This window comes from Ursus americanus, chromosome 4 (assembly GCF_024610735.1).
Source record: "Ursus americanus isolate L20-20 chromosome 4, mUrsAme1.1.p, whole genome shotgun sequence".
Taxonomy (NCBI): Eukaryota; Metazoa; Chordata; class Mammalia; order Carnivora; family Ursidae; genus Ursus; species Ursus americanus.
This window is the reverse complement of record NC_142130.1, coordinates 90,669,448-90,691,664: the sequence shown is the minus strand read 5'-3', so window position 1 is coordinate 90,691,664 and position 22,217 is coordinate 90,669,448. Positions and strand designations below refer to the sequence as shown.

At 47.2% G+C, this 22,217-nt stretch overlaps 1 protein-coding gene and 2 pseudogenes across 3 annotated transcripts; all 3 read right to left on the bottom strand.

Annotated features, from left to right (window-relative positions):
• Window positions 1–978: 978 nt before the first annotated feature.
• Window positions 979–5,751, bottom strand: LOC123786551 (carbonyl reductase [NADPH] 1-like; annotated as a pseudogene). Its single transcript, XR_015724267.1, has 3 exons — window positions 5,464–5,751; window positions 4,802–4,919; window positions 979–1,616 (listed from the first exon to the last, which is right to left on the bottom strand). The product of XR_015724267.1 is annotated as a carbonyl reductase [NADPH] 1-like (transcript).
• Window positions 5,752–7,374: 1,623 nt separating this feature from the next.
• On the bottom strand, window positions 7,375–13,467 carry LOC123786548 (carbonyl reductase [NADPH] 1-like). Its single transcript, XM_045788831.2, has 3 exons — window positions 13,049–13,467; window positions 12,390–12,497; window positions 7,375–8,331 (listed from the first exon to the last, which is right to left on the bottom strand). The coding sequence occupies exons 1-3, from the start codon at window positions 13,335–13,337 to the stop codon at window positions 7,835–7,837; spliced, it is 894 nt and encodes a 297-aa protein (XP_045644787.2). The 5' UTR covers window positions 13,338–13,467; the 3' UTR covers window positions 7,375–7,834.
• A 1,589-nt stretch (window positions 13,468–15,056) lies between these two features.
• LOC123786552 (carbonyl reductase [NADPH] 1-like) lies at window positions 15,057–19,317 on the bottom strand (annotated as a pseudogene). The gene is made up of 3 exons (XR_015724307.1): window positions 19,018–19,317; window positions 18,081–18,188; window positions 15,057–15,655 (listed from the first exon to the last, which is right to left on the bottom strand). The product of XR_015724307.1 is annotated as a carbonyl reductase [NADPH] 1-like (transcript).
• Between the last annotated feature and the right edge of the window lie 2,900 nt (window positions 19,318–22,217).

The following is a 22,217-nucleotide window of genomic DNA, read 5'->3' as shown; positions in this document are numbered from 1 at the left end:
CTGGCGTGGATGGGGCGGTAAGAATCTTCTCGTCACACTGGGGTCTTGGGCCTCACTCCCGGGCACTCATCACCACACACAATCCATACTCAGTTTTCTCCGTTGTCTCAGAAGGCCCTGTGGATGTGTCTATGTTCTCTCTGCCATTTCACACTTGGTAATTGTTTTTTTTCCCAGTGCGTTTGATAATCAGAGACCACAGGGGTGTCTTCCCTTCATGGTGTCGTCCATGCTCTACTCGAGGCTGGTACAATGGGCTGCATGCTACGTCCAACCTTGCTCTTGGTTTGTATACTGTCTGTGGTTACTTTCGTGCTACAACAGCAGACCTGGGGAGATCGACAGGAGCGTGTGGCCTCAGAAGCCAAACATATTACTCTCTGCCTCTTGTGTAACGTGTGCTTACCCTTGAGTGAAACTCCGACTGCTCCTGGTCTTATTAGATGTAGTGCACTTCTCAGCTGGCTCAGCATAGAAAGAGTCTGCACAAATAGGCATGGATAGAGAACATTTATTCATCTCCGGGGTTCATTATTTCACTGATTACATTTATTCTGTCCCTGTATCACAGAGGAAATAAAAAAAAACCTCCCCTGAGTTAGTAGGCTCCTCAAATTGAATATTCAGCAGGGATATTTTACACTTTCTTTTTTTCTGTGGATAGGGATATTATTGACAGTGGAGGACATTTCCATTCATTTTGTCTTCAACTGTACGTTTTCTTCTATATCAGAGAAGAAATTAGAGGTGACTTCAAAGAATTTGTTGGCAATTCAATGTGATTACTCCATAGGGATAGTGATTCTTTTTCTTTTCTTTTCTCTCCTTCTTTCTTTCCTTCCTTCCTTCCTTCCTTCCTTCCTTCCTTCCTTCCTTCCTTCCTCCCTCCCTCCCTCCCTCCCTCCCTCCCTCCCTTCCTTCCTTCCTTCCTTCCTTCCTTCCTTCCTCCCCTCTTCCCCCCTCCCCTCTCTTCTTTCTTTTCTTCTCTTTCTTTCTTCTTTCTTTCTTTATCTCTCTCTCTTTCTTTCTTCTTTCTTTCTTTCTTTCTTTCTTTCTTTCTTTCTTTCTTTCTTTCTTATTTCATGTAAGGATATTATTGACAGTATGAGTTGTTTTGGTCAGATGATAATGGGATCAGAATGGGCCCAGGAAGGTAACTGACAGAGGGGTCCCCATTGTTCAACTTTCTTCTCCATAAGAAAGTCTCCATGAGGCCTCTCAGCATCCGAGGGCAAAAGAGCCAAGTAGACAGGGGTCTCTGCTCCTTCTTCTGGGCTTTTGATGGCTGTTGGTCCACCCATGTCTGTTCTCACCCACCCCAGGGCAGCAGGCATTCAGGAGGATCTTGTCCCCTCTCCTCTGCTCACTGAGGTTCCTGGCATGGATTCTGGACAGGACTGTGACACCCATCTTAGACACTGCATATGGGACTACTTTTATATCAGGCCAGCCCTCCTTCTGCTGTACTCCTTTCTTTGTGTCTTTCACAAACTAGTTCATGAGCCCCACCAGCTCCTCCTCTGTGATGGTCTTGCTTATAAACTTCTTCTGCAGGTCTGGGCTGCACTTCTTAAGGGCTATGAGGGTTATTATGCTAGACATATTCACCACTCTGCCTAAAATGCAACAGAGAGAGTTATGAAGCATGGCATGCACTAGGATGATGAATACCGAAACTGCTAGTATTTGTCCATTTGGGACAAATTCCCAGTTGCCTGAGTGTTAGTGAAGACTGCCTCTGTAAGTGATGGACATGATACAGTCTTGAACCTTGTCTTACCCATAATGTCTCAGAGGATGTGAGACAAATGATCTCAATCGGTCTGGGCAGTGACCAGCTGTTCCATAAAGAGAAGATCGTGCCTTATACAGGAACGTGCTAAGCAGAGTGATAGGAGGCACTCCCTGACGTCATGAGTAGAGAGCCGCTTTTCCTCATAAGCCCCCTTTGGGACCACATGGAGATCTTGTGGCCACTCGGGCAGTGTTGTATAAATAGGTGTCTACGGAACCACAAAGAGCTGATCACTTAACTGAGGGCCTCTTGAAGGTGAGCAGACTGCATCGGGTCTGGTAGATTGTCACCGTGCTCTGAGTAGGAAAAACAAGTCTCCTCAGTGGGCTGAACTGCAAGGGTTTTCTCCTTTTGGGGTTGTTATTGGCTCAGAAGGAGTGAGTAATGTCCTGGCAGTATGGTCATGGAAAGGAGATTTGGAAAACGAATCTGTTAAATGGATGCTATTAAGAGAAATGATGTTGGTGCTAAAACATGGATGACCCCTAAGAGCATTATTCAAAATTAAAAAGCCAGTCACAAAAGACCGCTCATGGTGTGATGCTCCATACATGGGATGTCCGGAAAAGGAAATGGAGGGAGAGAGTGTAGATTGGTGGTTGCTTGGGGCAGGGGGGATGGGGGAACAGAGGGCTGGTAGCTAAGGGCACCGGATCTCCCTGGGCTCTGGACAGTGTGCTAATCTTGAAGCAGTGGTGGCTGCATAACTCTGTCCATTACTAAACTCCGCGGAGTTGGATATCTGATGGGGGAAGCGTCCGATATGTGAACTGTATCTCAATAAAGCTGTTAAAAGTGTAAACATTCACAGAGTTCTCACTAACTCGTTTTTGACAGTATAGTTTGTATTTATAACAGTGTACTTATATTGAAATGAGTAATTGTTTACAGTTTTAATATTGAAATGAGTATCTATTTTCTTAATAGCTTTTTCAAAAGAAATGCATAGCGTAATTAAAGAGAAATAGAAGGACAAGTGTTTATCACTTTAGAGAGTGTATCCTTTAATTCGAGAATATGAATTTAGGGGGATGTGGGGAATGCCATGGAATGTGGGAAAGGACATACATGGCCGAGATACTGACTGCCTGGTGAAGACGGTGGGGGGCACCTGGTGGTTGTAGATTCTTGTTTTTTTGTGTGTGTGTGGCTCAATTAATTCAGTAAAACTCTATTTTGAAGAAACGATTTGAAATGAAGAATCAACATCTGCTATCCCTCATTGTCCTTAGGCTCACAGTTGTCTTGTTTTCTCCTTCCATGCCAAAAACCAGAGCAAACACGGGCCTTGGAATGTGTTCTGCCCCCACAGAGAACTGGCGAAGTCATTCAGGATTGTCTTTGTGTCTTAGGTTGTGAAGTATGGTAGAGTAGGGACGGTATTGGTTTTTGTTGTGCTAGTTATGATTTCTCCCAGATAGTCTCCCCAAAGAGGGAAAGTCCTGGTAACATGGCTGCAAGGCTGCCATCCCCTCAAGTAATGGAAAAACTCTCCTATGTCAAAAGGCAAGAAAACCCTGCTTTCTCACTGAGAAGACAACCTGCATTTCCATGTCCAGGAAGTCCAGTTTCCCTGAGGCAAGATGAATTGTTTGATGAGAACCTGCCTTAGCAAATGCAGGGGAGCACTCACTCCTCTTTTTGGTCCAAGGCCAACACACAGCATGGACCAACACTGTTCAGTCAGTGAGGAAAATTTCTTGGCCAGAAGTCATTTTTGCCTCCTAAGGGAATACCTGTAGGATGTGTGGTGGTGGCACAAGGAATCCATCCCACTCAAGTGTTATGGTGAGTGAAGGAGTCGGTGACATCTGAGAGCTGTCCTTTGGATGCCAGTGAAGCCAGTGTTTGAAGAAGTCATAGAAATTTCAAGGACAGTAGAGGAATCCGGGGCAGGACAGAGAGTCAAGTCCCTGCATGTCGTCGGTTCATGCTAGAGATCTTAATCTTTCTAAAATCATCAGCTTGTCTTAATGAGTGTAGTAAAAGGGTGGTGGTTCCCCGCATCACGTTCTCGTGGGGAAGTATTACAGTAGTTGACAAGCAAGGAATTCAGGAGTTTGTTTTGTGCAGAGTATAGAAGGGGAAGGGAGCGGATGGGCCTGGAGTTTGGCAGGTCTGATGACAGAGATGCCTACAGGTGATGCCCAGGGCTTGGGCTTTGCCCCTGAAGGACTTTTGAGAGTATGTGGCCTCTCAGAGAGCAGAGAGAATGCCCTGAGAGGAAGAGACTGAAGAAGCAGGGCATCTTAGGAGTAGTGCAATGATCCAGAATTGACAGGCGAGTGTGTGTTGTAGAGCTGGGATGGAGAAGAGGCATGGGGACAAAGCCCATAGGACAACTCGTAGGACCTGGTCCCTAATCAGGCGCTGGGCATGGTGACCTCATTATTCATGGTGAGTGGGATGGTGGGGTCTGTGATGAGGATGATTTTGGGTAATGGTGAGTGTCATTAGGTAGTGTAGATGTTTAGATGGCGGTATAAGTTGGGGGCTGAAGGGGTGGGATTTGGGGAGGGGGTAGAGGGCACCCTGAGGAGAAGGAGAAGCAGGAAGAGAACGATGTGTGTCTGGAGCTCTGGGAATGTTTTAGGCAGGTAACCGATGTTAGGGGGGCCTGAGAAGTTTGGAGAGGGAGGAGTCCACTAGTCTGAATAAAATTCCTGGGAGACAGGCAGAGGGAGGAGAAAGGGTCGACAAAGAATCCTCAGGGAATTTCCCCTGTGAGTGGCATGCAGTCACTAAAGGCCTCTCTGAGGAGAGATTTGAATGAAGACTTGAGGAAAGGACAGAGCCAGTTGTGAGATCAGGGGTTCAGAGGGCGCTGGTGACTTCAGGACGAGTGTGTAAGAGTCCTGAGGCAGAGAGGCACCTGTCCAGGTGGAGACACAGCAGTCAGGCTGGTGAGGCTGAGCAGGGAGAGGGGTCGGAGTCTGTAGATGGGACAGAGAGGCAGGGGCAGATCATTCCAGAAACACCACAGCTTGGGCCCCTGATGAGGCTCACCTTGGGCTTTCATTAGAGGCAGCAGTTCTGTGCACACAGCTCGGGTACCAAAGAAGTTTGTTTTCATGGTCACTTCTGCTTGAATATGAAGGGGTGTGGGATCAGCAGCTGTTAGGTGAGGGGAGAATAGATTAATGAATAGTAGCCATGGGAGAGGATTCCAGGAGTGACAGTTACATGTTCTTGGATGTGCAACCTGGTGCATTGTCATTAATCTCTGGGCTAGTGACCTGTAATTTCCCAATGTGATGTGTGTGGTTTGTTAATGCCGTGTACCTTGGCATGTTGGCATCATTTCAGGAGGTTAACCGGACTGTGCTGTTGGGATTTCTGTGTCTCTCTGTTTGTAGTTGTGTTTATTACAAAATACGTTAAACATTCACTGAAATGCTCTGATCCAAACCGATTTAAACTTGCAAAAATCTCCGTCAGATCCCTGAGATTAATCCACCGCAATGCCACGGAGCTCTGGGCTTAAAGGGTTGCTACCGCCAGAGGCTTCTTCTCTCCCTGTGCCTGCAGTCTAGCCTCTCTCCCTAGGGAGGCCCTTCTCGACCCCATAGGAGCTCTGACCCTCCAGCAGCATTCAGGGACCACGCCCAACCCCCACGGGAAGTGCCCTGAGAGAGGTCTCCAGCCCTAAGTCTTCCCGGGTCCTTATGCTTCAATGCGATGGCCGCGTTGTTGACCAGCACGTTCAGGGCCCCGTACTCCTTGCGCAGGAAGTCACGCAGGGTGCGGATGCTCTGCAGATCGTCGATGTCTAGCTGGTGGAAGTGGGGACTCAGGCCCTCGGCCTTGAGCTGCTGTACGGCCGCCCGGCCCCGTGCCTCGTCCCGCGCCATGAGCACCACGTCCCCCGTGAACTGCCGGCACAGCTGCTGCACGATGGCGAAGCCGATGCCCTTGTTGGCCCCGGTCACCAGAGCCACACGGGGGGCTGACGCCATGGCCGCGTGCAGAGCAAGCATTGCCCTGTGTGCTGAGCAGATGGTGCTGTGGGCCCCACGGAGGGCTGGCGGTGCAGAGCCTAACAAGGACAGAGATGCCAGTGCACTTGTGCTCTAGGATCCAGCACTGTGGCTCCCAGTGCCCAAGGCCCCACCTCAGTCCCTCCATTGTAGGAGGGACCAAATGTTCCAGTTCTGTCCCTCCAGCAGCTGCACCTTGAACCCGGCCGAGACTCTACCCTCTTAAGGTCCCTCTTTTGAGGCAAACAATGGTTCAGGTTGGACTGAAATGCTCGCGAAATGATAGGTGGTTGGCGATGGGATAAGGGGGCTAGGGATTGACGGTAGTTGACCTAAAATAATTTTGGGAAAACCACAAAAGGGAAAAAGGAATGAGACATTGTCTCGGGAATGGTCCTTTCTGTGCAGAATGGGAATTGGGTTCTTCCGAGGTGCAGTGAAATTTCTGGCGTGGGGAAAGTGCTTCTGAGGATAGAGGTCCCCTTCCTTTCGTAGGAGAAACTCAAGAAGGAGAAACAGAGAATCAGTCCTGTGCTGAGACTTGGCTGTGGGCAGGGCTCTCGCTCTGTGTGATTCTGAGGATCTCCAGGTGGAGGGGATGTTTATGAAGCCGCTGGGGGCCAAGGTATTGATTGGAATGTTGGATTTCATGATTACATAATCCCATTGGCCTAAAGTGCCTACTTTATGGGTTAGTTGAAGGTCACAGTTTAGAAGTATTTTATATATTGAGATGTTGTTTTAAAATAAGGCAAAAAGCCCTATGTGACCTCAGAGTATTTTTGCAAATTTGCAGTGGAGATCCTGTGTGTTCTTGTTGACATTGATAGTCCTCATTTGTCAGTGTAGAAATGCAAGTAAGCAAAAAAAGAAAGAGAAAAAATTAAGGGCAAAACAACAGGGAGGAAGTTTTCAGCCTTTTTCACATGAAAAACTTGAAAAATCAGGACCCTACCCCTGCTTCCAGGGTCTCTCACCTTTCATTTGGCTGAGGCTTAAAAGCCCTGGCGTAGAGTGAAAAATAATCATATAGAAGAGGCACCTTTCCAACATGCATATTCCTGTGAAGGGAGGCATGCGTGGACGTTCAGTGAGGCCCATCGGGAGCTTGGCGTGGATGGGGCGGTAAGAATCTTCTCGTCACACTGGGGTCTTGGGCCTCACTCCCGGGCACTCATCACCATACGCAATCCATACTCAGTTTTCTCCGTTGTCTCAGAAGGCCCTGTGGATGTGTCTCAGTTCCCTCTGCCATTTCACACTTGGTAATTTTTTTTTTCCCAGTGCGTTTGATAATCAGAGACCACAGGGGTGTCTTCCCTTCATGGTGTCGTCCATGCTCTACTCGAGGCCTGTACAATGGGCTGCATGCCACGTCCAACCTTGCTCTTGGTTTGTATACTGTCTGTGGTTACTTTCGTGCTACAACAGCAGACCTGGGGAGATCGACAGGAGCGTGTGGCTTCAGAAGCCAAACATATTACTCTCTGCCTCTTGTGTAACGTGTGCTTACCCTTGAGTGAAACTCCGACTGCTCCTGGTCTTATTAGGTGTAGTGCACTTCTCAGCTGGCTCAGCATAGAAAGAGTCTGCACAAATAGGCATGGATAGAGAACATTTATTCATTATTTCTGATTTCATTTATTCTGTCCCTTTATTACAGAAGAAATCAAAAAACCTCCCCTGAGTTAGTAGGCTCCTCACATTGAATACTCAGCAGGGATATTTTACACTTTTTATTTTCTGCTGTGAATAGGGAAATTATTGACAGTGGAAGACATTTCCATTCATTATGTCATCAATTGTACTTTTTCTATTCCTATATTGGAAAAGAAATTTGAAGTGACTTCAAAGAATTTGTCGTCAATTCAATGTCATTACTCCTTCGGGATAGTGATTCTTTTTCTATTCTCTTTCCTCCCTCCCTCCCTCCTCTCCCTTCCCCTCCCTCCTTCTTCTTTCTTTCTTTCTTTCTTTCTTTCTTTCTTTCTTTCTTTCTTTCTTTCTTTCTTTCTTTCTTTCTTTCTTATGAATACTGTTGACAATATAAGAGTTGTTTTGGTCAGATGATGACGGGATCAGAGTGGGCCCAGGAAGGTAACTGAGAGAGGGGTCCCCATCGTCGAACTTTCTTCTCCATAAGAATGTCTCCATGAGGCCTCTCAACATCCGAGGGCAAAAGAGCCAAGTAGACAGGGGTCTCTGCTCCTTCTTCTGGGCTTTTGATGCCTTTTGGTCCACCCATGTCTGTTCTCACCCACCCAGGGCAACAGGCATTCAGGAGGATCTTGTCCCCTCTCCTCTGCTCACTCAGGTTCCTGGCATGGATTCTGGACAGGACCGTGACACCCATCTTGGACACTGCATATGGGAGTACGTTTACATCAGGCCATCCCTCCTTCTGCTGTACTCCTTTCTTTGTGTCTTCCACAAACTTGTTCATGAGCCCCACCAGCTCCTCCTCTGTGATGGTCTCATTCATAAATTTCTGCTGCAGTTCTGGGCTGCATGATTTAAGGGCTGCGAAACTCATTATGCTAGACACATTCACCACTCTGCCTAAAATACAACAGAGAGAGTCATGTAGCATGGCATGCACTAGGATGATGAATACCGAAACTGCTAGTATTTGTCCATTTGGGACAAATTCCCAGTTGCCTGAGTGTTAGTGAAGACTGCCTCTGTAAGTGATGGACATGATACAGTCTTGAACCTTGTCTTACCCATAATGTCTCAGAGGATGTGAGACAAATGATCTCAATCGGTCTGGGCAGTGACCAGCTGTTCCATAAAGAGAAGATCGTGCCTTATACAGGAACGTGCTAAGCAGAGTGATAGGAGGCACTCCCTGACGTCATGAGTAGAGAGCCGCTTTTCCTCATAAGCCCCCTTTGGGACCACATGGAGATCTTGTGGCCACTCGGGCAGTGTTGTATAAATAGGTGTCTATGGAACCACAAAGAGCTGATCACTTAACTGAGGGCCTCTTGAAGGTGAGCAGACTGCATCGGGTCTGGTAGACTGTCACCGTGCTCTCGGTAGGGAAAAACAAGTCACCTCAGTGGGCTGAACTGCAAGCGTTTTCTCGTTTTGGGGTTGTTATTGGCTCAGAAGGAGTGACTAATGTCCTGGCAGTATGGTCATAGAAAGGAGCTTTGGAAAACGAATCTGTTAAATGGATGCTTTTAAGAGAAATGATGTTGGTGCTACAACGTGGATGACCCCTAAGAGCGTTATTCAAAATTAAAAAGCCAGTCACAAAAGACCGCTCATGGTGTGATGCTCCATACATGGGATGTCCGGAAAAGGAAATGGAGGGAGAGAGTGTAGATTGGTGGTTGCTTGGGGCAGGGGGGATGGGGGAACAGAGGGCTGGTAGCTAAGGGCACCGGATCTCCCTGGGCTCTGGACAGTGTGCTAATCTAGAAGCAGTGGTGGTTGCATAACTCTGTCCATTACTAAACTCCGCGGAGTTGGATATCTGATGGGGGAAGCGTCCGATATGTGAACTGTATCTCAATAAAGCTGTTAACAGTGTAAACATTACAGAGTTCTCACTAACTCGTTTTTTAAAGTATATTTAGTATTTATAACAGTGAACTTATATTGACAATTATGAGTAATTGTTTACAGTTTTTATATTGAAATGAGTATCTATTTTCTTAATATCTTTTTCAAAAGAAATGCATAGTGTAAGTTAAAGAGAAATAGAAGGATGTGTCTTTATCACTTTAGAGAGTGTACCTGAGATACTGACTGCCTGGTTAAGAAGGTAGTCAGTAAATGTTCACAGCGGCATTGTCCACAATAGCTAAATTGTGGAAGGAGCCGAGATGCCCTTCAACAGATGAATGGATACAGAAGCTGTGCTTCATATATACAATGGAATATTACTCAGCCATCAGAAAGTACGATTATCCAACATTTGCAGCCACATGGACGGGATTGGAGGAGATAATGCTAAGTGAAATAAGTCAAGCAGAGAAAAACAATTATCATATGGTTTCACTCATTTATAGAACATAAGAAATAGCAGGGAGATCGGTAGGAGAAGGAAGGGAAGAATGAAAGGGGGGTAAACAGAAGGCGGAATGAACCATGAGAGACTATGGACTCTGGGAAACAAACGGAGGCCTTCGGGGGTGGGGGGATTGGGATAGGCCGGTGATGGGTATTAAGGAGGGCACGTATTGCATGGAGCACTGGGTGTTACACGCAAACAATGAATCATGGAACACTACATCAAAAACTAAGGATGTACTGTATGGTGACTAACATAACATAATAACAAATTAAAAAAAAAGAAGGCGGTGGGCACCTTGTGCTTGTAGATACTTTTCTTTTGTGTGTGTGCGTGTGGCTTAATTATTTAATTAAACTCTTTCTTGAAGAAAGGATTTAAAAAGAAGAAGAATCAACATCTGGTATCCCTCATTGTCCTTAGGCTCCAGTTGTCTTGTTTTGTCCTTCCATGCCAAAAAATAGAGCAAACTCGGGCCTCTGGAATGTGTTCTGCACCTACAGAGAACTGGTGAAGTCATTCAGGATTGTTTTTTGTGTCTTAGGTTGTGAAGTATGGGAGAGGAGTGACAGTATTAGCTTTTGATTATCCTAGCTCGGATTTCTCCCAGATAGTCTCCCCAAAGAGGAAAACTCCTGGTAACATGGCCGCAGTGGCTGCCATCCCCTCAAGTAATGGAAGAACTCTCCTATGTCAAAAGGCAAGAAAACTCTGCTTTCCCACTGAAAAGACAGCCTGCATTTCCATGTCCAGGAAGTCTAGTTTCGCATGGGTGAGATGGTTTGATGAGAACCTGCCTTAGCAAATGCAGGGGAGCACTCACTCCTCTTTCTGGTCCAAGGCCAACACACAACGAGTACCAACACTGTTCAGTCTGTGAGAAAAATTTCTCGGCCAGAAGTCATTTTTGCCTCCTAAGGGAATACCTGTAGGATGTGTGGTGGTGGCACAAGGAACTCCATCCCACTCAAGTGTTGTGGTGAGTGAAGGAGTCAGTGACATCTGAGAGATGTCTTTGGATGCCAGTGAAGCCAGTGTTCGAAGAAGTCGTAGAACTTTCCAGGACAGAAGAGGAATCGGGGGCAGTACAGAGAGTCAAGTGTACTTGCATGTCCTTGGTTCAAGCCTGACATCTTAATCTTTCTAAAAGCATCTGCTTGTCTTAATGAGTGTAGTAAAAGGGTGGTGGTTCCCCGCATCACGTTCTCGTGGGGGAGTATTACAGTAGTTGACAAGCAAGGAATCCTGGGAGTTGTTTTGTGCAGAGCATTGAACAAGGGGAAGGGGAGTGGATGGGCCTGGAGTTTGGCAGGTCTGATGACAGAGATGCCTACAGGTGATGCCCAGGGATTGGTCTTTGCTCCTGAAGTACTTTTGGGAGTAAGCAAGCCCTCAGAGAGCAGAGAGAATGCCCCGAGAGGAAGAGACTGAAGAAGCCGCGTGTCTTAGGAAGGTTGCAATGATCCAGAAATGACAGGCGAGTGTGTGTTGTAGAGCTGGGATGGAGGAGAGGCGTGGGGACAAAGCCCATAGGACAACTCGTAGGACCTGGTCCCTAATCAGGCGCTGGGCATGGTGACCTCATTATTCATGGTGAGTGGGATGGTGGGGTCTGTGATGAGGGTGATTTTGGGTGATGGTGACTGTCACTAGGTAGTGCAGATGTTTAGATGGGGGTGTAGGTTGGGGGCTGAAGGGGTGGGATTTGGGGAGGGCGTAGAGGGCATCCTGAGGAGAAGTAGAAGCAGGAAGAGAACGATGTGTGTCTGAACTTCTGGGAATGTTCTAGGCAGGTGACCAATGTTAGGGGGGCCTGAGAGGTTTGGAGTGGGAGGAGTCCACCAGTATGAATAAAATCTCTGGGAGACAGGCAGAGGGAAGAGAAAGACTCCAAAAAGAATCCTCAGGGAACTTCCCTTGTGAGAGGCATGGAGTCAGTAAACGGCCTCTCTGAGGAGAGCTGAGAATGGTGATCTCATTATTCATGGTCAGTGGATGGTGGGGTCTGTGGTCACGATGATTTTGGTAAAGTACAAGAGTCAGCTGGAAATGTTTTAGATGTTTAGATGGGGATGAGGTTGGGAATCTGAAGGGGTGATATTTGGGGAGACATGGGAGGTCATGAAGAAGAGGAGAGGCAGGAAAAAAACATTTGTATTTAGAGCTCTGGGAAAGTTCTAAGCAGGTGACTGGCGTTAGGAGACCTGAGAAGTTTGGAGAGGGAGGAGTCCACTAGTCTGAATAAAATCCCTGGGAGACAGGCAGAGGGAGAAGAAAGGGTCCAGGAAGGAATCCTCAGGGAATTTCCCCTGTGAGTGGCATGGAGTCAGTAAAGGCCTCTCTGAGGAGAGATATGAATGAAGACTTGAAGGAAACACAGAGGCAGTTGTGAAGGACCAGCGGGTCAGAGGACACTGCCGACTGCAGGACCAGTGTGTAAGAGTCCTGAGGCAGAGGGGCACCTGTCCAGGAGGAGACACAGCAGTCAGGCTGGTGTGGCTGAGCAGGGAGAGGGGCCTGAGTCTGTAGATGGGACAGAGAGGCAGGGGCAGATCATACCAGAAACACCACAGCTTGGGCCCCTGATGAGGCTCACCTTGGGCTTTCATTAGAGGCAGCAGTTCTGTGCACACAGCTCGGGTACCAAAGAAGTTTGTTTTCATGGTCACTTCTGCTTGAATATGAAGGGGTGTGGGATCAGCAGCTGTTAGGTGAGGGGAGAATAGATTAATGAATAGTAGCCATGGGAGAGGATTCCAGGAGTGACAGTTACAAGTTCTTGGATGTGCAACCTGGTGCATTGTCATTAATCTCTGGGCTAGTGAGCTGTAATTTCCCAGTGTGACGTGTGTGGTTTAATGCCGTGTAGCTTGGCAAGTTGGCATCATTCCAGGAAGTTAAGCGGAAAGTGCTGTTGGGATTTCTGTGTCTCTCTGTTTGCAGTTTGCGTTTATCACAAAATAAGTTAAACATTCACTGAAATGCTCTGATCCAAACTTAATTAAACTTACAAAAATCTCCGTCAGGTCATTGAGATTAATCCACGGCAATGCCACGGAGCTCTGGGCTTAAAACCTTGCTACCGCCAGAGGCTTCTTCTCTCCCTGTGCCTGCAGTCTAGCCTCTCTCCCTAGGGAGGCCCTTCTCGACCCCATAGGAGCTCTGACCCTCCAGCAGCATTCAGGGACCACGCCCAACCCCCACGGGAAGTGCCCTGAGAGAGGTCTCCAGCCCTAAGTCTTCCCGGGTCCTTACGCTTGAATACGATGCCCGCGTTGTTGACCAGCACGTCCAGGCCCCCGTACTCCTTGCGCAGGAAGTCGCGCAGGACCCGGATGCTCTGCAGGTCGTCGATGTCCAGCTGGTGGAAGCGGGGACTCAGGCCCTCGGCCTGGAGCTGCTGCAGAGCTGCCCGGCCCCGCGCCTCGTCCCGCGCCGTGAGCACCACGTCCCCCGGGAACTGCCGGCACAGCTGCTGCACGATGGCGAAGCCGATGCCCTTGTTGGCCCCGGTCACCAGCGCCACTCCGAAGGCTGACGCCATGGCGGTGTGCAGCGCAAGCACTGCCCTGTGTGCTGAGCAGATGGTGCTGTGGGCCCCACGGAGGGCTGGCGGTGCAGAGGCTGACAAGGACAGAGATGCCAGTGCACCTGTGCTCTAGGATCCAGCACTGTGGCTCCCAGTGCCCAAGGCCCCGCCTCAGTCCCTCCATTGTAGGAGGGGCCAAATGTTCCAGTTGTGTCCCTCCATCAGCTGCACCTTGAACCCGGCCGAGACTCTACCCTCTTAAGGTCCCTCTTTTGAGGCAAACAATGGTTCAGGTTGTACTGAAATGCTCGCGAAATGATAGGTGGTTGGTGATGGGATAAGGGGGCTAGGGATTGACGGTAGTTGACCTAAAATAATTTTGGGAAAACCACAAAAGGGAAAAAGGAGTGGAGACATTGTCTCGGGAATGTGTCCTTTCTGTGCAGACTGGGAATTGGGTTCTTCCGAGGTGCAGTGAAATTTCTGGCGTGGGAAAAGTGCTTCTGAGGATACAGGTCCCCTTCCTTTCGTAGGAGAAACTCAACAAGGAGAAACAGAGAATCAGTCCTGTGCTGAGACTTGGCTGTGGGTAGGGCTCTCGCTCTGTGTGATTCTGAGGATCTCCAGGTGGGAGGGGATGTTTATGAAGCCGCTGGGGGCCAAGGTATTGATTGGATTGTTGGATTTAATGATTACATAATCCCATTGGCCTAAAGTGCCTACTTTATGGGTTAGTTGAAGGTCACAGTTCAGAAGTATTTTATATAATGAGGTGTTGTTTTAAAATAAGGCAAAAAGACCTATGTGACCTCAGAGTATTATTGCAAATTTGCAGTGGAGATCCTTTGTGTTCTTGTTGACATCGATAGTCCTCATTTGTCAGTTTAGAAATTCAAGTAAGAAAAAAAAAAAAAGAATAAAATTAAATGCAAAATACAGGGAGGAAGTTTTCAGCCTTTTTTGACATGAAAAACTTGAAAAATAAGGACCCTACCCTTGCTTCCAGGGTCTCTCACCTTTCATTTGGGTGAAGCTGAAAACCCCTGGCGTAGAGTGAAAAATAATCAGTATAGAAGAGGCACCTTTCCAACATGCATATTCCTGTGAAGGGAGGCATGCGGTGGTCGTTCAGTCAGGCCCACCGGGAGCCTGGCATGGATGGGGCGGTAAGAATCTTCTCGTCACACTGGGGTCTTGGGCCTCACTCCCGGGCACTCATCACCACACACAATCCATACTCAGTTTTCTCCGTTGTCTCAGAGGGCCCTGTGGATGTGTCTATGTTCCCTCTGCCATTTCACACTTGGTAATTGTTTTTTTTCCCAGTGCGTTTGATAATCAGAGACCACAGGGGTGTCTTCCCTTCATGGTGTCGTCCATGCTCTACTCGAGGCCTGTACAATGGGCTGCATGCCACGTCCAACCTTGCTCTTGGTTTGTATACTGTCTGTGGTTACTTTCGTGCTACAACAGCAGACCTGGGGAGATCGACAGGAGCGTGTGGCCTGAGAAGCCAAACATATTACTCTCTGCCTCTTGTGTAACGTGTGCTTACCCTTGAGTGAAACTCCGACTGCTCCTGGTCTTATTAGGTGTAGTGCACTTCTCAGCTGGCTCAGCATAGAGAGTCTTCACAAAGGCATGGATAGAGAACATTTATTCATCCCCGGGGTTCATTATTTCACTGATTTCATTTATTCTGTCCCTGTATCACAGAAGAAATTAAAGAAAAAAATCTTCCCTGAGTTAGTAGGCTCCTCACATTGAATACTCAGCAGGGATATTTTATATATGTATTTTTTCTGAGGATAGGGAAATTATTGACAGTAGAAGAGTCCTTTTGGTCAAAGGAGGGGACTATCATAAGGGATCCATGGACGGATCCGTGAATGAAGCTCACCATTTTTCCACTATCTTCTCCATAACAAACTCCCCATGAGGCCCCTCAGCATCTGAGGGCAAAAGGGCCAAGTAGACAGGGGTCTCTGCTCCTTCCTCTGGGCTTTTAGTGGCTCTAGGTCCTGCCATGTCTGTTCTCACCCACCCAGGGCAGCAGGCGTTCAGTAGGATCTTGTCCCCTCTCCTCTGCTCACTCAGGTTCCTGGCGTGGATTCTGGACAGGACGGTGACACCGATTTTTGTCACTCCATAGGCAGTGTCAGGCCAGCCCTCTTACCTGTGCACGCCTTTCTTTGTGTCTTCCACGAACTTGTTCATGAGCCCCACCAGCTCCTCCTCGGTGATGGTCTTGCTTCTAAACTTCTGCTGTAGTTCTGGGCTGCAGTTTTTCAGTTCTCTCAGACTCACCATGCTAGACACGTTCACCACTCTGCCTAAAATACAGCACAAAGTGTCATGTAGAAAGACACAGGAATGACGAATAGCAATTTTGCTAAGATATTGTTGGAGAAAATTTCCACTTGAGACTTCATTAATTTGCTATGAGCGTTAAGGAGGACTGTCTGTGTGAGTGACGACTACGATACGGTCTTGAAACTTGTCATACCCACAGTCTCTGATGATGCCTGAGAAATACTCTAAGGGGGAGGCACTGAGCAGGTGTTCTGCGGGAAAATGGAAACGCTGTAAAGAACCTGCTAAGGAGAATGTAAGAAGACATTCACTGCTTTCAGGAGTGGATGACCTCTTTCTCCCTCAGGCCACCTTTGGGACCACTTGAGGATCTTATGATCAGTGGGGAGGCGTCTACAATCAGGTCTGTACAGACCAGTAAACAACTGAATGGTGTAAGGAGGGCCGTTCCATCTGGTTTGGAAGGCTGCTATTCTGTTTGAGGATGGTAAGGACAGATTATTAGCCTGGTCTGACTTGCATGGTGATGAGTCTATGATGGGGATTTTATGAACTTGGGAGTGTGTTATGGCCTGAGAATACAGTCATGGAGAGAGGCAGTGGAAAACCAGGGGACTGAAAGAGATCTGTGTAGGGGCATGGCCTTATGGAAGTCAGTGGGACAATTCAGGGGGCAGATTAAAGCTGGGCATGTCAATGCCCCTCAGAAGAACCCTTCCCAGGACTGGAATGGGAGTGGAACCAGCAAGTGGATATCCTGTTGTGCCTGTATGAAGTGGCCATCTAGTCCGTGAGAGGAGTGGAAATGGGAGAGCTGGAGCAATGCATGCAGAGCTGGGGTAATTGTTGACATGGACTCGTGCACCCTGTGAGGCAAAAAATGCTAATGACTCTTGTGTTTCTCAGCAAAAGAGACAAAGCCTGGAGATGGTTATGGGAGAGATGGCCCAAGGGGAAGGTCCTGCACAGAGCTGGCAAGTTGGGTGGAAGGTAGTAGCTTGAGAGGCTCCAAATGGGTCCGGTCGAGTCAAGGAACTATTATGGACCAAGCTTTGGTTAAACCCAGAAGATGCCAGTGTTCAAGCAGTATAGCGGGATGAGAACAGAAGATGCTGCAACTTTTTGGACTAAGGTGTTACATTTCTGCAGGCCAAGCAACACGTTCTCTTCTGCAGACAAGTGTTTCCACAGAGAACTGGAACAGGCCTCTGGATCCCCGGTTGTCTCAAACACGAGATAAAGGTACGTGGGGCTTAGACACATTCACTGCACGTATTCACACTCAGCATGAGTGGGGTGGGTGCCAAGGGACCATCCCACTGGACAGATTCCTCTGCTTCGCTGGGGATTCTGGGGAGAGGGTGTGGGGGAAGATGCTAACTTGACCTTACAGTTCTTCCCTACATTATCTCAACTTCCTTTTCTTCCCACTCTTACCGTGGTCCCAGGACCAGGGCTGCAATTGTGGAAATGGGAAGCAGGGATAATTTTGAAAGAAGAAACTGTATAACTATAGCTTTAAGTCCTTATGTGGGAATTCCTAAGGGAATAATGGAGCGAATTGTCTCTTCCCCCACCTGGGAAACCTGGATGACAGTGAACATAGCTGTGGTTAAAACAATCCACTCATTCTAGATTTATGCAGCCTTTTCCTATAGTAATGGGAGTGGACTGGAGGGAAGGCACTCCTTCGACTAGTATCATTGCAGGTAATCAAGACCAGCACAGAGGCTGAACTTGATGTCCCTTTGAAAGGTGAATGGGGATGTCAGGTGGAAGAGGGAGGTGGGAGGAGGAGGAATGAGGATAATGCATGAACAGGGGGTTATGCAACAAGAGACATCCAATATTACAGCCCGGGGTGGGGGGCAGTACAGGTGCCCCATCCATGTGGAAATGTACCACTGGTGTGTGGCTGTCAGCAACTCTGGCCACATGTGAGTGTGCCGGCCTCCTGGCGACCATGAGGAGGGATCTTCCCCCAGGCTGGACAGGTCTGGGAAGACATCCTGAGGAGCGTGAGTGGCAGGAAGAGAAGGATGTGTGTCTGGAGGTCTGGGAATGTTCTAGGCAGCTGACCTAGTGTGAGTAAAATCCGTGGGAGAGAGAGTGAGGGAACAGAAAGGGTCCAGGAAGGAATGATCAGGGTTCTGCACCTGTGAGTAGCATGGAGTGAGTAAAAGGCCTCTGTGAGGAGAGATTTGAATGATGACTTGACGGGTCAGGCAGAGGCAGTAGTGAAGGACCAGTGGGAAAAAGGGCGCTGCTGACTGTAGGACGAGTGTAAGTGTCCTGAGGCAGCGGGGCACCTGTCCAGGTGGAGACACAGCAATCAGGCCGGTGAGGCTGAGCAGGGAGAGGGGCCAGGGTTCTGTAGATGAGGCCAGAGAGGCAGGGGCAGATCATTCCAGAAACACCACAGCTTGGGCCCCTGATGAGGCTCACCTTGGGCTTTCATTAGAGGCAGCAGTTCTGTGCACACAGCTCGGGTACCAAAGAAGTTTGTTTTCATGGTCACTTCTGCTGGAATGTGAAGGGGTGTGGGATCAGCAGCTGTTAGAGGAGGAGAATAGATTTTTTTAAAATTGTATTTTAGTTACACTCAATTAATTTACGTGTAGTGTATTATTAATTTCAAAGTGGAGGTCGTGATTTATCATCAGTCGCATATAACTCCCAGTCGTCATCACATCACGTGCCCTCCTTAATGCCCCTCACCCAGTTACCCCATCCCCCACCCACCTCCTCTCCAGCAACCCTCAGTTTGTTATCTATAATTAAGAGTCTCTTATGGCTTCTCTCCCTCTCTGATTTCGTCTTATTTTATTTTGAGAAGGAGGATAGATTAATAAGCAGTATCCATCAGGGAAGATTCCATGTCGTGACAACAACATAGTTTTGCATGTACCATCTGGTGAATTCTCGGGAATGTCTGTGTTAGTGAACGGTATTGTCCCAGTGTGATTTATCTGGTGCATTGCCGCTGCGTGGCTTTGTTGGTTGACGCCATCGGGTGAGGGCAAGGGAAGGGAGCACAATGGGATCTCTGGGTATCTGTGTTTGTAATTTGTTGTTTATTACAAAATAAGTTAAACATTCACCAAATGGCTCACATCCAATCAGAGAGAAACTTGCAAAATCTGGTGAGTTACCCGATGATCTGATCCATGGCAATGCCAAGAGGCTCTGGCTGGAAAGGCGTGCAAGTCCCGGAGGCTTCTGCTCTCCTTGTGCCTCCAGTCTGACCTCCTTCCCTAGGAAGGCCCTTCTAGATCCCATAGGAGCTTGGGTCCCACAGTAGCGGCCCAGGCATCATCCCCAACCCACCCTGGGTGGGTCCCCTAAGGGAGGGGACCTACCCTAAGTGTTCCCATGTTCTTGCTCTTGAAGGCGATGCCTGCGTTGTTGACCAGCACGTCCAGGCTCCCGTACTCCTTGCTCAGAGAGTCGGATATGGCGCAGCTGCTGTGCGTTGATGTCCAGCAGGTGGAAGTGGCCACACAGCCTGCACCTCGTCCCTCACCGTGAGCAGCACGTCCCCCGAGAACTGCTGGCACAGGTGGAGCACGAAGCTGAGGCCCTTGTTGGCCCCAGTCACCAGCAGCAGGGGAGCGGTTGATGACAGCGCTGCGTGCAGGTCAAGCAAGGCCCTGTGTGGTGAGTGGATTGTGTTGTAGGCCATACCGAGGGCTCGTGGTGTAGACAGTCAGAGATACCAATGGAAGTGTGTTGTAGATTCCAGTGCTGTGCCTCCTTCAGCGCAAGGCCCTTCCTCAGTCTCGCCATCAAAGGAGAGACCAAATGTTCCAGAAGGTTCCCTAGTGAGCCTATACCAGATCCACCCCTCCCAGGGTTGCACCCTGAGCCCAATGAGGACTCCTTCCTCTTAGGATCTCAACTCTGAGCCAAGCAGTGGTTCGGGGAGTACTGATGTGCTCCCCACAACAAAGGTGGTAGGTGACGGGTTAATAGAGCACTAGAGATTGATAGCATTCAAGTGAACTATTTTGGGAGACCTCAGAGGGAGAACAAAAGAGCAGAGTAATTGTCTTGGGAATGTGTCCTTCCTCCGCAAAATGGGAATGGTTGCTTTCCTCTAAAATACAGTGAAGTTGTCTGTCTAGGGAAACTGCTTCTCAGGATACAGATCCCCTTGCTTTCTTAAGGAAAATCAAGAGGGAGAAATCAGTCCTGTGCTGAGACTTGGCTGTGGGCAGGGCTCCTTCCTCTGTGTGATTCCAGGGGGCCCCAGTGTGAAGGGATGTTTTTGAAAATTAGTGTGAGCCAGGCCAGTGATTGGAATGTTTTATTCCATGGGTACACGTGCCTGTGCTTGTTAGAATGCCTGCTTGTAGTCCAACCTCACACTTAATAAGCAGTATAGACGGTTTGGATTATTTTTTTAAGTATCAAGGAAAAGAGGTCTTTGTGATACCAGGTTTCCAAACTAGCAGTAGAGATTCTATCGTCTTGAGCTAGACATTGATTTTCCTCATGGGTCAGTTTAGAAATACAAGCTAACAGGAAGGAAATCAACAGCCTTGCAGAAGGGAAAACCTTAAAGGAAACCGGGTACTTCTTTTTTATTTTATTTTATTTATTTTATTTTATTATTTATTTATTTATTTTAATTTAAGGTTTTTTTTTCAATCTCAAAAACATTTTATTAAATGAAAAAAGCAAGTTTCAGAAAGTTATTTAATGTGCAGGAAAGAGTTAAAATGCAAAATGAAACTGCTATCGTTAGAAAGAACTGCTTGTATGGTTGGCCTATGGCTAGTGTCTAGGAACTTGAATTTCAGGAGCAGTCCCACTATTCTTTGATAAGAATGATGCATTGAACCTAAACTGTACAACCAATGCAGTTTATGCTGAACACCTGCTTGCTTTCTGGGAGTGTGGAATTTGGGGATATGCCAGCTAGAGGGTGCCTTTGTGACCAGCTCCGTATAAAAACCCTGAGCACTGAGTCTTAATGGGCTATAGCAGACAACATTTCAGAAGTGTCCCAATTCATTGTGGAGGAATTAAGCACATCCCCTGTGATTGCACTGGAAGAGATCTTTTGGGCGCTTGTGCCTGATGTCCTGATATCAGTTCATGTGACTATTTTCTTTGCTAATTTTGCTGTATAGTATTCTGCTATAATAAATCATAGTGATGAATACAGTTCTATGCTGAATCCTATGAGTGCTCCTAGTGAATAACTGAACTTTGGGGTGGTCTTGGGGACTACTGAATTAGTTCCCTAAACCATTTATATTTAAAAAAAAAAAAGGAAAAAGAAGCACAAGACTAGAAATTTCAGTGGGTATATAATTTTATGTATACATATTTCTTGAAATCTCGAAAGTACACACCAAACTTAGTATAGTGGTTAACTGTGAGGAGACAGGGAAGGAAGAGAAGAGGGGCCTGGGTTTGGTAGAAATTAGTCAAAAGGGCATTTTGGCTCCATCCGTCATGCTGTACTTTATTTCCTTTTTCTAAGAAAAATATACTCATGTAATATCTAGGTGGGAAAATATTTTTAAGTTAATTTAAAAATAATTTCAGCCTCCATGTAGAGTCACAAAATTTTAGAGCCGGTGGGGAATTTAGAGTTCACCTGGTCCTGCCCGTACCTTTAAAAAGGTAGAACCTCAGGCTTCTGCCCTGAGAGTCAAGTATGGCCTTGAGTCACATGGCTTGTAGTTGGGACCACAACTCCCAGTCCAGGATGCTCCCCTAATCTGCAACTGCTTGGGAAGTACTGTAGTCAGAAGAACCAGTTTTCTTCTTCTTCTTCTTTTTTTTTTTTTTTTTTTGTTATTGCAAAGGTCCAGAAGGCCTCAATTGTTACAACGTGGTTGCATAGCAGCTTCTATCAAAGTTCAGCAAATCATCAATGTCATACTTCCACGTGTAATAAGAGCTGTACTGGAAGAAGATAAGAATTGGACCACAGTTCTCTGGGAAATGTAGTTTGTAAGCGATAACATCCCTAAATCATACCACTCTGCTTTGCTTTTATTTTTTTCTTCTTTGGTAAAATAGGGGGTTAACATATTAAGCAATGGGGCTTCTCAGAAACATGATCAGTAGCTTGCAAAAAAGATTTACATCCTATTTCTACTTTTGAAGTACTTCACAAATAAGGACTTTATTTATTTATTTAGTTATTTTTTAATAATAATATTTTTTATTATATTATGTTAGTCTCCACACAGTACATCCCTAGTTTTTGATGTAAAGTTCCATGATTCATTACTTGCATATAACACCCAGTGCACCATGCAATACGTGCCCTCCTTAATACCCATCACCAGTCTATCCCATTCCACCCCCACCCAAAGCCCTCAGTTTGTTTCCCAGAGTCCATAGTCTCTCATGGTTCATTCCCCCTTCTGTTTACCCCCCTTTCTTCTTCTCTTTCTTCTCCTACCGATCTTCCTACTTCTTATGTTGCATAAATGAGTGAAACCATATGACAATTGTCTTTCTCTGCTTGACTTATTTCGCTTAGTGTTATCTCCTCCACTACTGTCCATGTTGCAGCAAATGTTGAGAAATCATTCTTTTTGATGGCTGAGTAATATTCCA